The 19,240-nt window shown below is 41.2% G+C and overlaps 1 protein-coding gene across 8 annotated transcripts in view; it reads left to right on the top strand.

Annotated features, from left to right (window-relative positions):
* LOC117237555 (protein tramtrack, alpha isoform) overlaps positions 1-19,240 on the top strand; it is a 40,864-nt gene that overhangs the window by 6,445 nt on the left and 15,179 nt on the right. For 7 of the 8 annotated variants that reach the window (XM_033501635.1, XM_033501636.1, XM_033501634.1 and 4 more), the window contains exons 2-4: positions 7,655-8,041; positions 8,270-9,023; positions 9,134-9,193. In XM_033501635.1, coding sequence (XP_033357526.1) covers positions 7,823-8,041; positions 8,270-9,023; positions 9,134-9,193 — 1,033 coding nt within the window. In that variant the 5' untranslated portion in view covers positions 7,655-7,822. Of the gene's footprint in view, positions 1-7,654; positions 8,042-8,269; positions 9,024-9,133; positions 9,194-13,621; positions 17,454-19,240 lie in introns of those variants that run through there. The other variant, XM_033501638.1, reaches the window with a different exon arrangement.

Raw genomic sequence — 19,240 nt, 5'->3', positions numbered from 1 at the left:
TGCAACTATATCGCGAAATGGTTGTTCAGCTTCGCGCCCTAGTTACACCTGCTAGTATCGTGGTTGTACGTAATACAGTAATACGTTTGCACGACACTGTACGTCAACCGAGGTTGCCACGTTTCTCGTGACTGCGTGCTTGAAAAACTGAGGTCGCATTGAATAACGAGTTACAAGCAAATTATTAGTCAGTCCTTTAACAGCGCCGTAGTTGATCTAATCGAACAATTTTTTTCTTTTTCATGCTAGCTCAGTTTCCGCCGAAACTATGTTATTCGCGAACTAAACAATATTATATACCGACCTTACCTGCTCTCGATCTTATTAAAATAAAAAGTTAATAAGCAAGTAATAATCGAAGTTATTAATTACAATTATTTACAGCTATAATTGCTGCAGTACCATTTATTAATAGCATCGTTACGACATAGTAGTATCCGTGGAAATAATACATCTGAAAATCGTAATTGTTAACGGTCGAACTGCAGAAGGTTATTTTACAGCGCGGAATATTATCCTTTGGAATGAAGTTGATTTTTTATAGGATACTAGGGAAAAAAATTTAGTGAAAAAAGAGGGGTGACCGCCGCAGCAATGCGCATCGAGGGGCGATCATGTTTAACGGAGGGTCGGCAACGGTGCATAGATTTAATCGCTCTATGGGAACGGAACGTTGCGTAGGAAATCGCTGAAAAGCCACGCAGCTCGCTACAGGGTCGACCACTTTTATGTATAAACTCCAAAAAAAAAAAAAAAAAAAAAAAAAAAAAATTAACATAATATGTCCGTTAAATACAAGTCAAAATGAATGACCAAAATATTCGTAAAATATTTAATATCGCTGTTGAAAATTGCGTCAAGGTTTGACTCGACCACCTTTTTCTAAGTAATGTCCTTGTGGTTGTTCTCCACTATCGGTCGTAAATTTTTATTTTTCCTGTCGTAAACTGTCGTTATTCTGCATCGAGCCATAATGTTTGTACAGCTATTCGCAGAAACCTTTGAGCATGTAGAGGATGATGTTTAGGAAAGTTTTGAGAATCGAGAACGTTCGACTGTGAAAAAATGTAGGGTGGACGCCAATGCGCGTAGCGAGGTCGACCGTCGTTGTCGGCGGAAGGGTGGTGGTCGTGAGGGCGAGGAGCGTCAGAGAGGGGTGGGTACGAGGTTGAGGAGGTGTAGGAGGGCGCGATGGCGGGTAGGAGGAGTAGGGTGCAGGCTAACAGAAAGAAAGATGGCCGACCTGTCTGTGAGTGCATGCGTGAGTGCGTGAGAGTGGCTCAGACTAGTCTGTGTACGTTGAATCTGTGTTTGTGGTGGTCACATGTCTGAGAGGGGCAAAAGAGCAAGCTCTTCAGAGATGAGATTCAACGTCTCGGAATCCTGTGACGGAGTACACGATATTCTTTTAGGGTTGACGATGCTTTTCGACGTGTCGAAAAACGGCTGAAACTCGTTAAATTTCAATTGTTCGGGAAACACGATGTCAACACGAAAACCTCTCTTACGGTTACTAATGTGTACGTGGTTAGACATTTCGGGCGACATCGCTCGTGAGTTTTTGAATTAAACCTATGCTTTCGAAACCTTTGAACTCCTAATTATGTAAATAAGACCGCATTATTCATTGAATGTTTTGAATTTATGCATGCATATTTCTCGTATATACACAATAGTAGTAATCACCAATTATTTTCGCTAAAAGCGGGGCGAATCTTTTCGAATATGCAATAAAAAGCTTGATGCGATTTTCCATTTGTATGGCGAAATGAATCCAAAAACGCCGTATATTCCGGTGTTGTGTGTGGTGTCGGCTTGTTGGCGAATGAACGAACGAATCAGAAATGTTGCGAGTATTTCTCCACGAAGGCTCTAAAATGTGGGACACGTTCTTCAGTAGCCAATCCCTCTTCCCCTTTGCCGCAAAATTCTCCGTTAACTTCGTACCTGGTGCTTCCACTACAACCTAACGGAATGAGCTGTACCTGTGCCTCGATGCCGACAAACTATCACGCGTATACGCGTGCCTCATGCACGCCTTCATACATTTTGCCACACACATACGCAGCCACGGTGTGCTCGGGAATGTGTGAACTGTGAGCGCGTTCATCGTTCCAAGCACATCCTGGCACTCCCCCAGTGGGAGGAGGTGCGACAAGGGACAGATATCCGAGTGTGCACGCTTGCCTCACTCGATTTGAAACACTCCCGAATTATATCACCACCACGCGAGGAAAATCTCGTCAGAAAGGTTACCCCAAATCGCTCTCTCTTTCCCCCTCTTTCCCTCTCTTACCCTCCCTTTCCATCTCTGTCTCAAACGGCTGTGCCGAGACTCTCGATTTGCTTCGAGCGTTTATTTCGTCGCTGGAGATATTGATTATTGTAAGCCCAACCTCGACGCTCGCTTCAATTTTCTCTCAGTTTTCCATTATCGATGGCAAGGAAGATGTGCCAAGAAACATCCCGCTCATCTTTTTTCACGGTATGATCCTGCAGAATTTCGAATCGATTACCAACGTTCCCTTGTCAAACAGAATTTGAATCTTTTCCACGTTGACCTATCCATTTAACCGCTTATCTAGCCATTTCACTTCTTCGTTGCACACTCGGTTGGCTTCGACCTCGATCCACCATTAAAATTCGGTCGATCGATGAAGCAACCCTTATTCTAGACCGGGTAGCGCCTCCGGATGTCCCTATTTGCTTCCTTTTTTCTCTCATATTCTGTATTTCCTTCTGCTCTGTTTCGTGACGCTTTCTTAACCGTACTTACAAATACGAGAAAATTTGAAGTGTAAAAGAGTCGGTTCGCAATGAAAACTCGACAGTGTGGCAATTGCGAGGACGGCCCTCGAGAATCGGTTCAAAGTGGCGGGGCGTGTCGTTATTACAACCGTGGTTGGTTTCACGCGGGACCGAGAAAAACGGAAAAATATTTGCTGGCGCAACGACGGTGCACAGCGTGACCGGCCGCAGAATTCCTTGCAGAAACGATTTTGTCGACTGACACGTACATCCTTGAGCGATGACTCAGCGGAATGTTCTCTCTATCGATACGTATCTCTCGGCTGAATCGCAGTAAGAATAATCCTAGGATAAAAACTATCGTCTTTAAACGCTATTAATGGATCCCAGAATGCCTAGTAGAGAACACAGCCACACTACGTCCGGCTCTTAGGCGTGCATGCGACGTGTGTACTGTACATATACCCGTATCCTCTATACGCGGAAGCGTCGAAACAGTAAAAGGTAGGAGGCACAGGCCAGCCAACAAGGGGAGGGCACGTAAGCAGAGGAACAAAAAGAGAAAGAGAGAGACGTGACAAGACAGAGGAAGAGAGAAAGACTGAGAATGGTGTACGAGGGAGGAAAAGAGTCGGAGAAACGAAGAAAGAGATAGGGAGGACGAGCGAGGATTTCAGGCTCTCGAAACGCAGCGGTATTTGCCGCGCTTTGTCGTTCGTTTTGTACCTCGGCGTGACTCTGCCGCTGGTGCTGATTACGCAATGCGTGGCCATGAGAGGAGCGAGTCGCGTACACTCACGTACGAACGCATACATGTATTCTCGCTTTAAGGACGTGTGCGCGTCAGAAACGAGAATGTAGCCCAGCCGTGTGCGTGACACGCATACGGATACGCTGGTGCACGCACGTGCGTGAGCAACAGGCGTGCGTGTACCGCCTCTGTACGTGTGTGTGCGCGTGTATGTGCGTAGATTTGATTAGCTTTCTGCTACCGGTTGCATGAGTATACGTACGCGTGCTAGAGAACGCACGCGCGCGCTGACCGCTCAACATGGATCGTATACGACGTATCATCTCGCGGTGTCATCGATGATGGCCCACATCTCATTCTGTTTACAACATAAATCGCGATCGAGTACGCGTGCCGCGAAACGTTCTCTTCGCGCAACGCGCACTCGAATTCTCTTTGCGCTAGCTTCTATACTGTCTGCGGCTCCACGATTCTTTCCGTCATCGTTGCCGTCACGGTCGCGAAGGTATTCTTCTCCAACAATCGCGAAAACCTTGTTGTTTTTGGGGTCAACCGCGTCGGGAGACTCGCTCGTTCCCTATAGACGCACCGTGAGTAAACGTGTGCGTGTTGCATGTGACTAGCCATAGTATCGTGATAGCGTGCAAATGTTTTTGTGAGCATCGTTAAAACTATCTTCGTAGTAACGATGAATATACATAGTCGTGTAAGCTAGGAACAATGGGGTCGGTTACGATGACAACGTTGTTGAACTAATTGTAAGAAAGAACCCAGCAGTGACGCTACATATCGTAATATCAATGGCAGTGATCGTAATCGTTAAGGGATTCTAACGGATCGAAGTTCGTACGAGAAATGATCGAGAGGGTGGTACATATACGGTCAGATAAAACCAACAGCAGCTCGATCGTCCCCTCTACTCGTCGCTCCTCTATTATTGTGCAACCTTTCACCGATTTGTAATCGGCGTTTGTTCGAACGACGTTATCTATCGAATGCAAATGTTTTAGCAGCATAGAGATGCGCGCACATGCATGTTATACAGGCTCTCTGTCGCGCAAATCGATTCGATAGAGAAGTTGTAAATATCATTTAATCGAGTTTTATCGTCCACGTAGAACACGGTCGCACGCGTGATCGAACGAATAGTGTACGGTCGCTGGATCCCCAACGATTCGCTTTCGTGCTTCCTATTTCACGAATTTCTCGATTTCCCGTTATTAGAGCGAAACGTACGTTAATCGGCGTTCGAGACCGCTTCCACATGTTGGAACGTCATGATACACCTTCAACAAGAAGAATGATACGAAAGCATAGGAAGTAATTAATGGTTTAATTATATCGCGAGAAGTGATCATCGCTAAAGCTCGAATAGAGACACGAGCGTATTCGCCAGGCGGCCGTTGTTGATAATCTGAATAGCGTTCGAGAATCGGTGATGACGTTTCGATTGGCAATCTAGAGACTACTTTTATATTTCGAGTCGTTAACACGGCCCTGTGTGTAGAAGCGTCAGGTTTTTTCATGTACATTCGAAAACTGGTCGAACACGGTCCGGTGTGTCTGCACGACTAAACAAATATGACTAAGAGTGGTGGTTCGATATTGGTTATACGTGCACCTTTCGAGGAACGCAATTGTGTACACTGTCACGGTCTTCATTTACGTCTGTTCCCCTCTCGTCTCGTTTCCTTCTCTATTAACTTTCATGTACGGTTCATTGAATACAAGTTTGCCAATCTTTCGCGTTTCGCAGCGATATCTATTTCGATTCGATCGAAAATATTCCTTTAACCCAAGTATTATCAAAAAGATGCTAATAATACCGATCGAAGAGGCAACGTATTTCAGTTGATTCAATAATTTTTTACGTAATCACCTAAGATTATGTCCCGGCAGAATAAAAACTGATTGGTACCCCGTAGATTTTCTTTAACGATCCTTATGCATTTATTCGCGTAAACGTTATCTCTGATACAGTCTAGAGTCTAGATTATTCTCGTATCTGCCATCAGGGGTCAGAATTTTATTTTAGAGTAGACGGAATGTCTACACTGATTAAAACGTCATCTTTTTTTCCCCCTCTTTCTCCGCTTGTACCACATGTATGTCGTAATCGTTACGCGAAAAGCGACTTCTTCTTCTTCTTATTTATTTAATTTTTAGCTCATAAGATGGAGAAAGAGAAATGAGCATATAGAAAAAGGTTCAAAAAGCGCAGGCTGATCGTTAGACGCCGATACACCGTCATATAGTCTTCGTAGTTACGTTGGTCACACTGTGAATTCCACATTTTTGCAGCCGATTTAATAAAGCGGTCGAGAGTTCGCACGATTTCATTACGTAATCCATTTATCAGGAAGTCGAGGTTGAATCGAGCGATGTCGAAAGATGAAGGAGTCGACTATCGAAACTCGCGCCACGACGTTTCAGAAATCTTCGATCGCGATCGTTTAACGTACCGCCACTGAGGTGTGTGCTGCACCATGATGACGTGCCATTCACCGTGAAAACCATTCACTCAAGGTATTAACAAGGTCGTGCAAGGTCGTGCACTGCTATCCTGCATTTATACCGAATATATATAACGATACGACACAACGTTCACGATGAACATTCTATGTAGACTTCGCGTGGTTCATCGTGTACACGTGTCCATGAATATGTGTGTACGTGTACACATATATCGAGATTTGCGCGCGAAAGCAACGGAACACGGTATCGATCCGAATGCGTAGAAAATGCTATTGATTCTCTCGGCCGACCCGTCGACCTCTTCCACACGTTGTGTAGTTCCGAGGACTGAGGAGGCGGAGGCAGGACTTTTCTCTTTTCCTCTCGCTTTTATTCTCCTCCGTATCATTCGCTGAAAAAGTTGCTTCCCGTTTCTCGGATTTTTCATGCGGATATTTTTCTTGTTGCTCCATACCTATGGATCTTCAACGGTAGATATCACGTTCGGTACCTGTTATCGTTTTCGATGTGTCTTTAAATTTAATGCATTTCAACATCGAGGATTTTCTCCGCGACCAAAGTTTTATTTACTCGGTAGAAAAAGAATCTGCAGTGCAATGTAGTTTCTCATTTTGATATCAAAATTAAGAGCCAGTATGTATGTAAATAGACGGTCTTATACGAGTTCAATAATATTTACGATAATAAAATATAATATAGAGTATATAAAATGATAAGTGGATAAAACGGAATATGAAAGATATGACTATAAGATATGTAACTTCCAAGTTATAGAGGGTTCGTGAAAAACATAAATAATTTATGCTATCTGCGTTACGATTGCGCACAACGTTTTTGCACTTCTTTTTCTTTCCCCCTTTTTTTACTTTTTTTTTTCTTGTTTTCCTTCTGATCATATTGTTGACTCGCAACTCTGTACGAATATAATCTAAACTCGTCGTAGAAATGATCTGAAGGTATCGAGAGTCAACGGTTTATCTCTTTTTCGATAAATGGCACCAATCGGCTGATCTGTTTCTTTTGATCGTGGGCGACGGTTGGATTAGCGACCTGTTCGGCTATTTCTAGCCTTTTCCCTGGTGGCAGATTACGAATTCCGCCCTTCGACTAACCGAGGAAAGTCATTTCTGCCGCATCTCTGCGGTCTTGGCGAAACAAACGTTGCGTACGTGACCGTGATTGGGCTGGTGAAGGGGTGAGGAGAGAATTACATAAAAGGCACGAACGAAGCGAGTCGCCTATTCGCCCAACCTACGTCCTCCAGGGTCGTACACCCACGTTCATACTTCGTGCGTATCGTCTCGCAAGCTTATATGGACGATTATGCATGCAGGCGTTATCGTATATATACGTGGAACGTTTAGAGGACTCGTCCAGGATCGTACATGATTTTCAAGAAATTTTCCATGTGTAGGAATTCTGTCGAGCCACGGTTATCTCCTAGCATTTCCGCACGCGTTGATCGCGAGAACGAATTAGTAATATATATAGTGATTCATATTGAGATGAATCATTTACGTCGAAGCAAGTTCGACTATCGTGCAAGTAATTGAACAGCATTTTGTATAATAAATCTCGTATTAATTATATGAATGTGTAGATGCGTGAAATCATTTTATTTAAAGAAAATAAAGATTTTTAGTTAATTGTTAAATAAACGTTTCGTTTTTGTTGACGCAGATCATGTGAAGGAAGGATATGATAAACTGTGGCCGATGAAGAGAAGAGCACGAGCAAGAGTACGAGCAGGAGCACGAGCAAGAGCAAGCGGCTTCGTCGAGGAAGGCGAGAAGAAGCGACGACGAGGCGGCAGCAGCAATACCAATAAAAAGATCAACACTAGATCTGATGTTAGCGGACATTAACGGTAACTTGGCGGATCTGAGAAGTGAAGCGATGGCGTCGCAGAGATTTTGTCTGCGCTGGAATAATCATCAAAGTAATCTACTCTCCGTTTTCGATCAACTACTCCATGACGAGTCGTTCGTCGATGTTACGCTGGCCGTCGAGGGTCAGTTACTCAGGGCACATAAGATGGTGCTGTCGGCGTGTAGTCCCTATTTTCAGGTAAGGACAAGTCTCATCCAGAGAGAACAATGCATCGTCAAACCGGAGATCCTGGGGGAAACGTATGCTTTCTTTTTGAAGTCCAATGAATCGCGTTCTAGAGCATTATTAATAATTCATCACGGTAGATTAATTCATGACGCGTATTAATAATTCATAACGTTTTCTTACTCGACCCTCTTGCCGAATCTATACCGACCGAGTATTTTTTTCTTACTATCTTTGCAGGCCCTTTTCGTCGGACACCCCGACAAGCACCCGATAGTCATTCTTAAAGATGTCCCCTACGTGGATATGCGCAGTCTTTTGGATTTCATGTATCGTGGGGAGGTCAGCGTCGACCAGGATAGGCTAACCGCTTTCTTGAGAGTCGCTGAGTCTCTTAGGATAAAGGGCCTGACCGAGGTAAACGAGGACAAGTGTGACTTGCCTAGTATTACCTCTTCGTTGCTTGGCAATCAAAACACAGTACCTCCACCACCACCGAATCTACATAGAATAAACCAAATCGGGCCTCACCACCACGTCTCGCAGAAGAGGATGCACCATATGTCGAGCCATCCTCTCCTTGGTTCGGCCTTATCCGCGCCAAAGAGAAAAAGGGGCAGACCGAGGAAGCTCAGCGGTTCTTCCGATACGCCGATCGGCGAGATCACGGGCCAGGAGCTGCAGTCCTGTTCGGGGACAGATCTCGTACAAGGTTCGCCAGAAATGATGGAAATGAAGATGAGTATCGACTTTCAGAGCGAAAGCACCGGTAATAATGGTAGAGGCGGAAACTCCAGTACTGCTTCGGCGAGTAGTAACAACGTGAACAGCAATAACGTCGGGAACTCGGCATCATCGGGAGCCAGTCTGGCTGCTTCCTCTTTGTCGTCGACGAGGAAGGACGAACCAACGGAAAATGGTACTGACACACCCGAATCACTAACATCTCGTGTTAAACGGGAACCTGAACCGACGCCTAGCACCTCTGCCCAAGGTAAAGCACTTTCTCCTTTTTATCTTAAATAAATGTGTTTATTTGTTTTTGTCATTCGTGAAAATTTGCTTGATTGTCAATAATCTGACTGGTTCTTGTTTATCTGTTAGCCTCCGATGAGACGTTCGCGCGGCCACACAGTAGGCAAGGGAACGAAGGTTTCAAGCAAGGTAAGGAATTCCATTATCAGCTTACACGATTAACGCAACTTTTTAATCACCATCTATGTCGTGAATAATCGAAGTAACACGATGTCATTACATATTTTAAAACATTCTTTGGTACAAGTACACTAGCTTGAACAAATTTAATCTTTAATCAATGGATAGTAGTATCAACTGATTTAGCTCTGTTCCTAAGTTCAAAAATTAAGAATTACGGGTGGTACGTATATCGGGTGGAAACGATACAGCGCGATCGTGAATTAAAGTTTTAAGAAGCGATATCTATCGATGTAACCGCACCCACGAACGTACGTGTCTTTTTTTGCAGTGTCAATATGATTTATACTTTTGAAAAAAAATAGAAAGATACGAAAGATACAAAATTGGCATTGTACGGTTTTAAAAGGGATCCCATACTCTTACCTTTTCACAACTATTTGAAATTACATGTTTCGGTGCACATAACCTGTAAACTTAGCTTCTCGGCAAATTAACGACAACATTGTGTCGTTTCCATCTAATATACGCACCAACTATGCCTATCACTGAAATTAAAAGATAAGACTCTGTTATCGAGTATCTGTGAATTGATTTTAGAATTCCAAATAATATTTATTAACTTGAGAACAGGATACTCTAAATGCACTCAGGATAACTATTAAGTAATTGAATGTATATTACAATATTGATATGTAAGCGGTGTAAACGTTGCCAATCATTTTTTATTAATGGAAAAGGAGGATATCGTGCCTATTTGGCAAACGTAGGTTTTTATCAATATTTAAATAACTCATTTTTTGCTCCATTTGAATTATACCGAATTAAATTTAACTTCCTGGTACAATTCGATGTTGACCAACAGTGATTACACACAAATATTCCGTTTGCAATCTTTTCCAGGTGATATTGTATTCTTACCCTTAACAAATATTCTTACGTATTTACCTATCATTTGTTTTATCAAAATTATTACAATCATCTTGACAAATTTGAGTGATGAATATGCAAATGAAAATATTACAAAACACTGCTGTACGATGTGCTAATCAATTTAATTTTTCAGAATTTTCATCTGTTAATTTTATACCTTGCTCGTCGTTGCGCGACTGCAAACTAATTACGAATCGCAGTATCGCAGCAATATTTCCGGGGAGGCTATTTTTGGTCGTAGACTCAAGTACACTAAAAAAATAATAATGAATAAAAAAAAAAAAATAAGAAAGAATATTGAGACTCGAGCCGATGAATTTGTTGACGAGTGCAATTCGTTAAGATGTTAACTCGAGGATACTGCCTGAGCTAGCATCCTTACATGGAATTAAGGTCAACAAATCTCGCTGAGTATTGAAAAAAGTATTTGTGATTTGTATCTGGAGAAGGTGAATAGGCTCCCAGGAGTTTATGCGTGTCACGGGTTTCACGCGGTCTGTTAAAAATATCAGAAAAAAAGAAAAAAGCAATACTACTACTAATGATAATAACCGTTTCCTTTTTCCGTGCAATCTGAAACGAATTTTTCGGCAGTGTTAAGCCGCGTAGGCGAAACATATCGAAACACGATGCGCACAAAGTTTAACGGGCTTTCGAAAACGAGACCACTACTTAAGTCACGCGTTGACCTGTGACAACTCGAAATAGAAAAAAAAATCTCGAAAAAATATGTATACATATGCGTGCCATGTGTATATATATATATATATATACATACATACACATATATTTACGAAAAAAGAAACAAAGTGTATGAGAGAGAAAGGAAGCCGTCGTCTCGTTGAGCCCATACAGGCGTTTGTGTATGCTCCTCTGAAACGACGAGACGTTCGAGCGGAATCAAAAAAACGTGCCAACAAACACACAAGATATATATTCCCTTTTGAATGCTGTAGCCTCCAAAAATCTAACCTACCACCCACCGATTGTCGTTAAGGGACATAATATAAAATATACATACCCATTGTAATTTATGCTCGGCCAATGCGCAGCGCTTCGTTCCTTCTTCTTTACGCTCGTTCTCCTCACTCGTTTCTCTAATCTAGACTTATATATTTATATATACATTTCTATTTACTGCCACTTTTACTTACCTTTTTCGATCCCATTTCACATATTGCGCGCACGCACAGACACACACACACACACACACACACACACACAGACACACAAACACGCGCGCGCGCGCGCGCGTGCGTGTATACAATATGTATATATTGTTATACGTATACATGTGCAACATATAAATATATACACATGTACATGTTATTATATATATGATTTTATAATCCCCGCACGCGAATGAGAAACGCTTCGCTGTCATTGGCCATTTGGTAAAAGGAGGGGGTGGAGCCAGCTTTTAGCGGTGCTTACTTTTTTCTGATTTTTATTTGAAACGCTGGTTTACTTTTTTTCACGTTCGTTCATTGTAAGAAAGTTGAACGCAATTTATGTTTGCGCCGAAGTGACGGACCGTGGTGAAATGGATAGATGTCATTACAACGAAAAAAAGAAGTGTGCGTAGCTCTTTTTAACAGACAACGAACGTCGGCAGGTTATCGCTTCCGCCTTCTCTTGCGTTCTTCTCGTTGCCTAATTGAGTTTTCACGACGGAGGAATGAAACACGGAGAAACAGAAATTTGGGGAAAAGTCCGAAACATGAAAACGAAACGGGAAGGAGAAAACAGATGAAAATATACGACAGGACGGAAAGAAATGGACAAACAAATGTAGTGACGGAAAAGAAAGAGCGAATGATGAGAGAGAAAGAGAGAGAGAGAGAAAGAGAGAGCGAGAGATCAATATAAAAAGAAATTGGTATCGAGAGTGTGACGTACATTCTTTTCCATATGATGTTCGAGAAAGAGAGAGAAAGAAAAGAAAAGAAATTACTTTACTGACGTACGCACGCACGCGCACACATGACAGAGTGCTTCGAAGATGTCGAACATGATGATCGTTCGGTAGTGACCGTGAAACGTGTTGCTTTGTTCTCTTTGCGCAGGTGAGTTGAGATTATCTGAGTCACCATTTGATCTCTGAGAGATTACCTTTGCGCGGGGGAAGCGAGGGAACTAGGGGAGGCCAGCCGCTCAAAAAAATACAAAAAAATATATAACATAAAATAAAACAAAACAAAAAAAAAAAAATAATAAAATGAAACCGTTCCGAAATGCCAGAATCTAAATAAGAGAAAGTCGAATAAAAGAATCTGATGTAAAGTGAAGCCGAAAGCGGATTAAGTATAACAATATATAATTGCATCGAAGAAGAGAAAACGTTGCTTCTTCTCGAGCGTCCTCGATCTCGATGGATCGTCTTCCCGTAGAGAATGGATAATATGCGTATACGGTTTAGACTGACGGGACGCACGGACTATTTAAAACGTAAAGTTAATAGGGAGGGGGTCTTTTTCGAGTGTACGTGATGATGATGTTTATTAACATTCGCATATACGTGCATTCTGCACGCGTATGTGTAAGCGTTCGTCTCTGACTGAGTGATGTGTTGCGTGTATACATGTATTTGCATACATTCCGTAGCAATAGATACGAGAGCGAGTCCAGGTGAACGGGAGGAAAAATACGAGCTAAATGGTGTAAGACTGCAAACGCGAGAGGGTGGAATGTAAGTGTGCGTGACAGACGAGGAAGAAAGGGTGCGTGAGAGCACGCGCGCCTGTGTGTGTGTGTGCGCGTGCGTGCGTGTGTGTGTGTGTGTGTGTGTGAGAGAGACACATGGGAGGGGAGAAAGAATTATACGCGCGCGCGCGTGTGTATGAAAAAAGATTGTACGTACGTGTGATCGCGAGAATGTCTGAGCGCGTGTATGGTGCATATTTATTTGGAAGAAAGAAAGAAAGAAAGAAAGAGAGAGCCATCGTTGAGTCGCTGAAATGCTCTTCATGGTATGGCAAACGAGACCGTAACGGTCCTCTTCGCAGCCAGCCGGTACGGGATCGAGGCAAAGCCGCGATCAACAGTGAGCAGTAGCGAAAGCGTGCGTGAGAGCGAAAGAATCTGAAGAGGGAATGACGACGAACAGGGGTGGGGACACGGAAAAGCGGGTGCGGCATAAAACACTTAACATGGGACAGAGTTGACGGACAGCCGGTTCGAATACGGTGACTCTTTTTTGCTGGCTCTACCCTTCCTCTTGCTTCCCCCCACAAATATAGAAATACGTTATTATATCAGTACATTATTATACACTATTATATATTACTAGAAATATATGATAATTTATAGCTAATGCATCGATATACTTAAGTTCGAACGATGTTATTATAACATTGATATATATATACATATACATACGTACGTACGTATGTATGTATATATGTATGTATATATATATATATATGTATATATATATATATATTATACGATACAAAGGTGTAGGCGTCGAGAACTGTTTAAAGAAGAAAGTTTTCTTCGTTTCAGACCCGGAGGAGACGTCGAGTGGCGGTGGCTCGCAGTCACCGACTCATATACGCATCAACTTCGAGCGATGCTTTCGTAAGGAGTACAGCACGTCTCTTCAAGGAAAAACATCGTCAACGGCAATTATGGCGTCCATGGATGACTCGCAGCAATATTCCGATTCCGAATCGGAGCAAAAGGTGTCGAAAGACAATTTGAGCAGTGCCATATTTAATCTGGTCGCCGGTGAATCGGAGATCAGTCAAAGCGACTTCGAAGGATCGTTTAAGGTCGAAAACGAGAGAACGGAAGGTTCGGTACGGGACTTCTGCGTGAAAGAGGGCGACGTATACCGGTGCACTGTATGCAATCGTACCTACACACACATCAGTAATTTCTGCCGGCACTACGTCACCTCACACAAGCGTAACGTCAAGTACTTTGCTTGTCCGGTTTGTTATAAGGAATTCACGCGGAAAGATAACATGGTCGCCCACGTTAAGATCATACATAGCCTTAAGTCGCACATGGCTCTTAGCAGCAGTGGCAGCAGTAGTATGGGTCAGCAGCGGTAGACCGCTGTCGGTGCGTCCTCTCTTCTCAGGCTACGTTCCTTGGCTCTTTCCCTTCGTTCTGCCTCTTGAGAAAGAATCCAAATTACCGTTACGATGCTCCTCCTACGTTTCCGGAGGTGCTCTTAACGGCCAAGTATCACTTCGCGTCGTGCAATCGTCGATAAATCGTTGAACAAATCGTTGATCGATTTCTTCGTCGTCGTGGTAAGGGTCAGGGGACGTTACGCAAGGAAGAGGCAGCAAACGAAAAAAATCGCGTGAAAAGCTCAAGAGCGATGCGAGCGTACGTGTCAGTGGCTTTCCGGATAAACCCATAGCTGTAAAAGAAAGAAAAGAAAAGGTCGCAGTGTTTCGAACGGACAAAGAGAGAACAAGTAGTAGTAGTTAGATTAGTCTCGTAGTTAATAAAATACAATCGAGGATTGGTTTTTGAAGACAACGCTAGTAGGACGAATCAAGAAAGGACGATATCAGAGATATGGGGGTAAACGGATAGTCAATCGAATATACAAATTTTAAACATCCGATGATCATCGTCATTGATACGTAGATAATTGTACATCTGTTTCCTTTATACAATTAACGAACGTTTGATAAACAACAAACAGGCAGAACAAACAGCTAAATCCGAAGACGTTGTTTCCGCCAATATGGGGAAATTGAATCGTAGACCATGTGTCTACTGCAGCTCAAAACAGTTTCTCCTTTTTCAATGGATCAACGCGAAACTAAAGAAACTGGACTTTTAACAAATGGATATATGATATTAATCATAGCAGCTAGTAAAGTCAAATACAGTCGAACGGAGTACCTTTTATGTCCGGTTACTTTATTAAACGTGATATAATTCGTGCTATATCGGATCCTGTAACTACTGGTTTTCTCTTGATTCGTTCGAAAGTTCGCTCTTTCGGACAAAATCGGCGGGTGTATCTCAGCCTATTTCGTAAACCGAAAGCTCCCTTTCTCGAAAAATGATTTTCGTGCGCGTAACACGAAACGGGCATTAAGTTACAAACGAAACGAGCTTTACCGCGTCGCTTCCCTTCAAGGGAATCGCGGATGTTATACAAATAAAAAGAAAAAAGAAGGAGGAACGTAAGAAAAAGAGATATGCGCATACAAAGAGTTTATATATGATTGAACCGGTGTACTCGTTTGGTCGTCTTAACGTAGTTGTACGACAACGAGGATCAGTTATGAAACAAAGAGGAGAAAAAAGTAAGCAAGATAATTGCAAAAGAAACGTGAGTCCAAATCAACAAAGAGTATATTTACTATTGTGTGACTATAATATTACGGAGAGAATCAAACGTGTTGCATGTAGCATCGAAAATATGCATACGTTTATTGAAGTAAAACGGCGGTACATGCACACACAATATAAATAAGGGAACCACGTAGACTGAGTAAATGCAATATATATGTACGATGACCGTTCGCCATGTTGTTGAGCCGTTGAGCTGTTGTCAAGCTGTCGAGCCTGATTCGAAGTTATATAGTAGCGTAATAGGGAGCCAAGGTGGAAAGAAGTCCGCGGTTAGGGCAGGCAAGGATGGAGATAGTTAATGGGGAAATTAACGGAACGGGACATGCAATTCTTGAAAGACTGCAGAGGGACGGTTTTAACGACACCAAATACAAGATAGTACTGACATTGGATAGACTGAAGGCACTTTAGTAGTAACTTAACGCCATATCGTACTGTACCGTACTCTATTGAACAAAACATTTGTGCTTAGCCAGTACAGCTGGACACAGTTTTACTACTATATATTCTATATATTCTGTATATTATATATATTATATTAGAAAACATGGATTTTATCGTTACCCAAAAAATGATACGTTCGTTTATTTCCTGTTTAACTTGAAATGAATCGTGGGTAAAATATCTATATATATATATATATATATTGTTCCCAAGAGCAAAAATATGCGATTAAAACGACTATTAAATTTGTTACATAAATTCATAATCAACTAAAGCTAATCGTTATAACGTAGATTCTCTTTTTGTAAATATTAAATTCTAAATAACGTGAGACAAGGATGTGTGTGTGTCCAGGGTCATAGAAATTATCGTTGTTAAAAATATATCCTTGTCTTACTTGTTACGAGTTTTACGCAGTTTATCCGAAGCATAATTTTATGTATAATTTAATTCAGAAAGACCATGCTTAGAAAAGAAAAAAGGATACAGAGTTCTTTGTGAGTTCTTTTAGTCTTAAAGATTATAGCGTGCACGCGCAAACGGTCGAGTCGATTATCGATTACTGTTCAAAAGGGATACGGCTACAGTGATGGTACATAGGCTTAGTCGTGAGAGACAGCACTAAAATACGATTGTAGCTTACTATATTTTGCACTTTACACTTTGTCGAATCCTCTCTAGTCGGACCTTCGTTCATAGATCGATTGTTATGATTATGAACGACACGCATGAATCGGAGAGGAAGCGAAACGATTTATATACAAATTTTTTCACTAGTTGGGCATAGACATTAGACGACTAGAGGCTATATAATAATAATTATAAATATTATTACTGCTACTATTAATTAATTATAATCGTAACGGAGACCTTCGTTGTTATTTTAAATGCGTGGGATTTCAAGGTGAAAAGAAAAATGAAAGAAGAAGAGACAGGACACAACATGATTTATACGATCTTGTGTCCGATATCGCCCACGATTGACCAGTGTTGTTCGTTCGTTATTCAAGAGATATCTAGCGTTGCAAAGATAAAAAAATTTTAGTTGTAAGAAATACGGAGCGATCGGAAGATCGATCGCCTCCGGATGCAATTACGCGTACTTTTAGGAAGATAGAATGATATATTATTAGTTAGGCAGGCAGCAATGATTAGACGAGTAGGTAAAGTAAAGCAAAAAAAAAAATAATAAGGAACGATAGAAAGAGAAACAAACTAAAAGCATATACGGATGTTTTAATATTTCTGATCGTAATGGACCGTGCCGCTGACTCGCAAAATCGATATGCTCTCAGGTCAATTATCTTCAAAATTTTTAACTTTCATGGACCAAAGAGTATCCACCATTCCGCGTCGGTGGATTATTTTCGGCGGGGAGAAAAGATGTGTGTGTGTGTGTATTCTTTTGTTTAGTTTATCCTATTTTAGCTTGTGTTTTTTTTTTTTTTGTTTGACGTACAGAAAGAAAATTTTAAGGACGAGAGACAGTTGCAGGCCGGTCTTGGTGAAATTGTTGTGTTCGCGATGGGTTAACGCAAAGCCCGTCCAAAAAAAAAAAAAAAAAGGAAGAAAATATGAAAACAAATTGAGGAAAGAGGGTATAAACTGATAGTTGAATATAAATATTATATATTAAACAAAAATAAGTGCAAAGAGGCAGCGGCTAAAACAGCTTATATCGATTTAAAATGGAAAAAAAAATAATAATTAAAGTAATACACTCACATTTGATAATCACTGAGAGGCTAAGACTAACTCAATTTTAGATGGCAGGTAAAGAGGACGATTTATAGAAGCGGAATAAAGCATGTCGATATGAAATGGAAAGTACAGTGTAACAGAGCTCTCGGATCGCCTAAAGCAAAATCAATTGCCAAATTGTAACGAACGACAATTCAATCATTTCGATACTAGGCTCACGATCAATTTCTCACTTTTTTAACAATAGACCAGGAAACTAGATCCACGTGCTTGTTTCTTTTAAACGGGGGGCTTTCCGTGATAGCTCGTTTGGGATATCCAATTTTATTCGTCCGTACGAAAAGGAGCGTTAGTTTACCCTAGTCGACTTTTGCGTGAGAAATCGCTTGGAAGACCTGAAACTCTTGGTGATCCTTGTTGACCACATGTTTGTTTTTTCTTTAAATTTTATTTCTCGCATAATATATTATTCTGTTAAATATCTTATTTGTCGTCGTCGTCGTCGTTGTCGTCGTCGTCATTGTACAAGAAAACAAAGATCCGCAAATGTTTCTATCCGCCGTTAAACTTTAGAAAGACAGTTGCAGAGCATTTGGCAAAGAAGCAAAAAAAGAACATTTGTAACGACGCGTATGCGAATCAAGTTGTTATCTCTGCTTACATCGAATTCCTTAATGGTATCTTAAGGCTCGTGATCAGGGTAAACTGATACCTAATAAAATTGTTGAAATTTAGCAACTGATCTTGAAGCTTGCTACGAAAATTTATCGTACAACATTCGCTCACGTTCGTTGCCTTTAAATGTTGTTAATCTTTAGAATTAAGGTTGTAAAAAAGGGGAAATTCATGTTGCCAATCAGTAAAACTTAGTAGAAGCTTGCGAGGAGTGTTTTTAAGGATTAAGGATTATAATGATACGAAATCCTTATATTCGTACAAAATTAGTGTTCAAGCTGTAAAAAGTGTTCATAGCGGAAGAAATAAACACTTTGAAGTGTTATGAGGAATTGTTTGTAAGGGGGTACCTTGTACTTGTACTACGCATTACATAAAAAATGATTAAAAATTAATTTCAACTAACGTTGTAGTGAAAAGAGAAAAAGGAAGAATCGGCCGAGTTAAAATTTTCTACGAAAATCTGCAACTGTTTTGCCTTCGTTTAAGTGAATTTTACTGGAAGCAGAAGCGAATTTCTCACGCCAATCGCGGTTAGGATCACAGAGGTCTCGTTCATGAATTTCGTGTTGAACATATTTTAATTAATTTATAAGTCTACGGACATTGCGGGTGGGTTACGGGGGAAAGAATATGAAAAACAAGAAAAATTTTACATAGATTATATTATATTTATATATGGTTCTTGCAATGGCGACACGCCAATAACCATCGTTCCCTTTTATTCGTCCCTTATTTCGAAAGCGGACCACCAGTCAATACCGATTATTCTAAGTTTCTTTTTCACGTGTTATCGGCATCAGTCGCTCTTGCAAGAAACCAACGCGAAAGAGTAACAGAGAGGAAGAAAGAGAGAGAGAGAGAGAGAGAAAGAGAGAGAGAGAGAGAAAGAGAGAGAGGTAAATTACGAGGCTTAAAAAGCAGACTGTACTATCGGATAGATTTTAATATATATATATTAAATATAAATATATA

The sequence above is a fragment of the Bombus vosnesenskii genome, unplaced genomic scaffold, assembly GCF_011952255.1.
Source record: "Bombus vosnesenskii isolate JDL3184/JDL3185 unplaced genomic scaffold, Bvos_JDL3184-5_v1.1 scf7180000013379, whole genome shotgun sequence".
NCBI lineage: Eukaryota > Metazoa > Arthropoda > Insecta > Hymenoptera > Apidae > Bombus > Bombus vosnesenskii.
The sequence above is the reverse complement of the archived record's forward strand: the minus strand, read 5'-3'. Positions and strand labels throughout refer to the sequence as shown.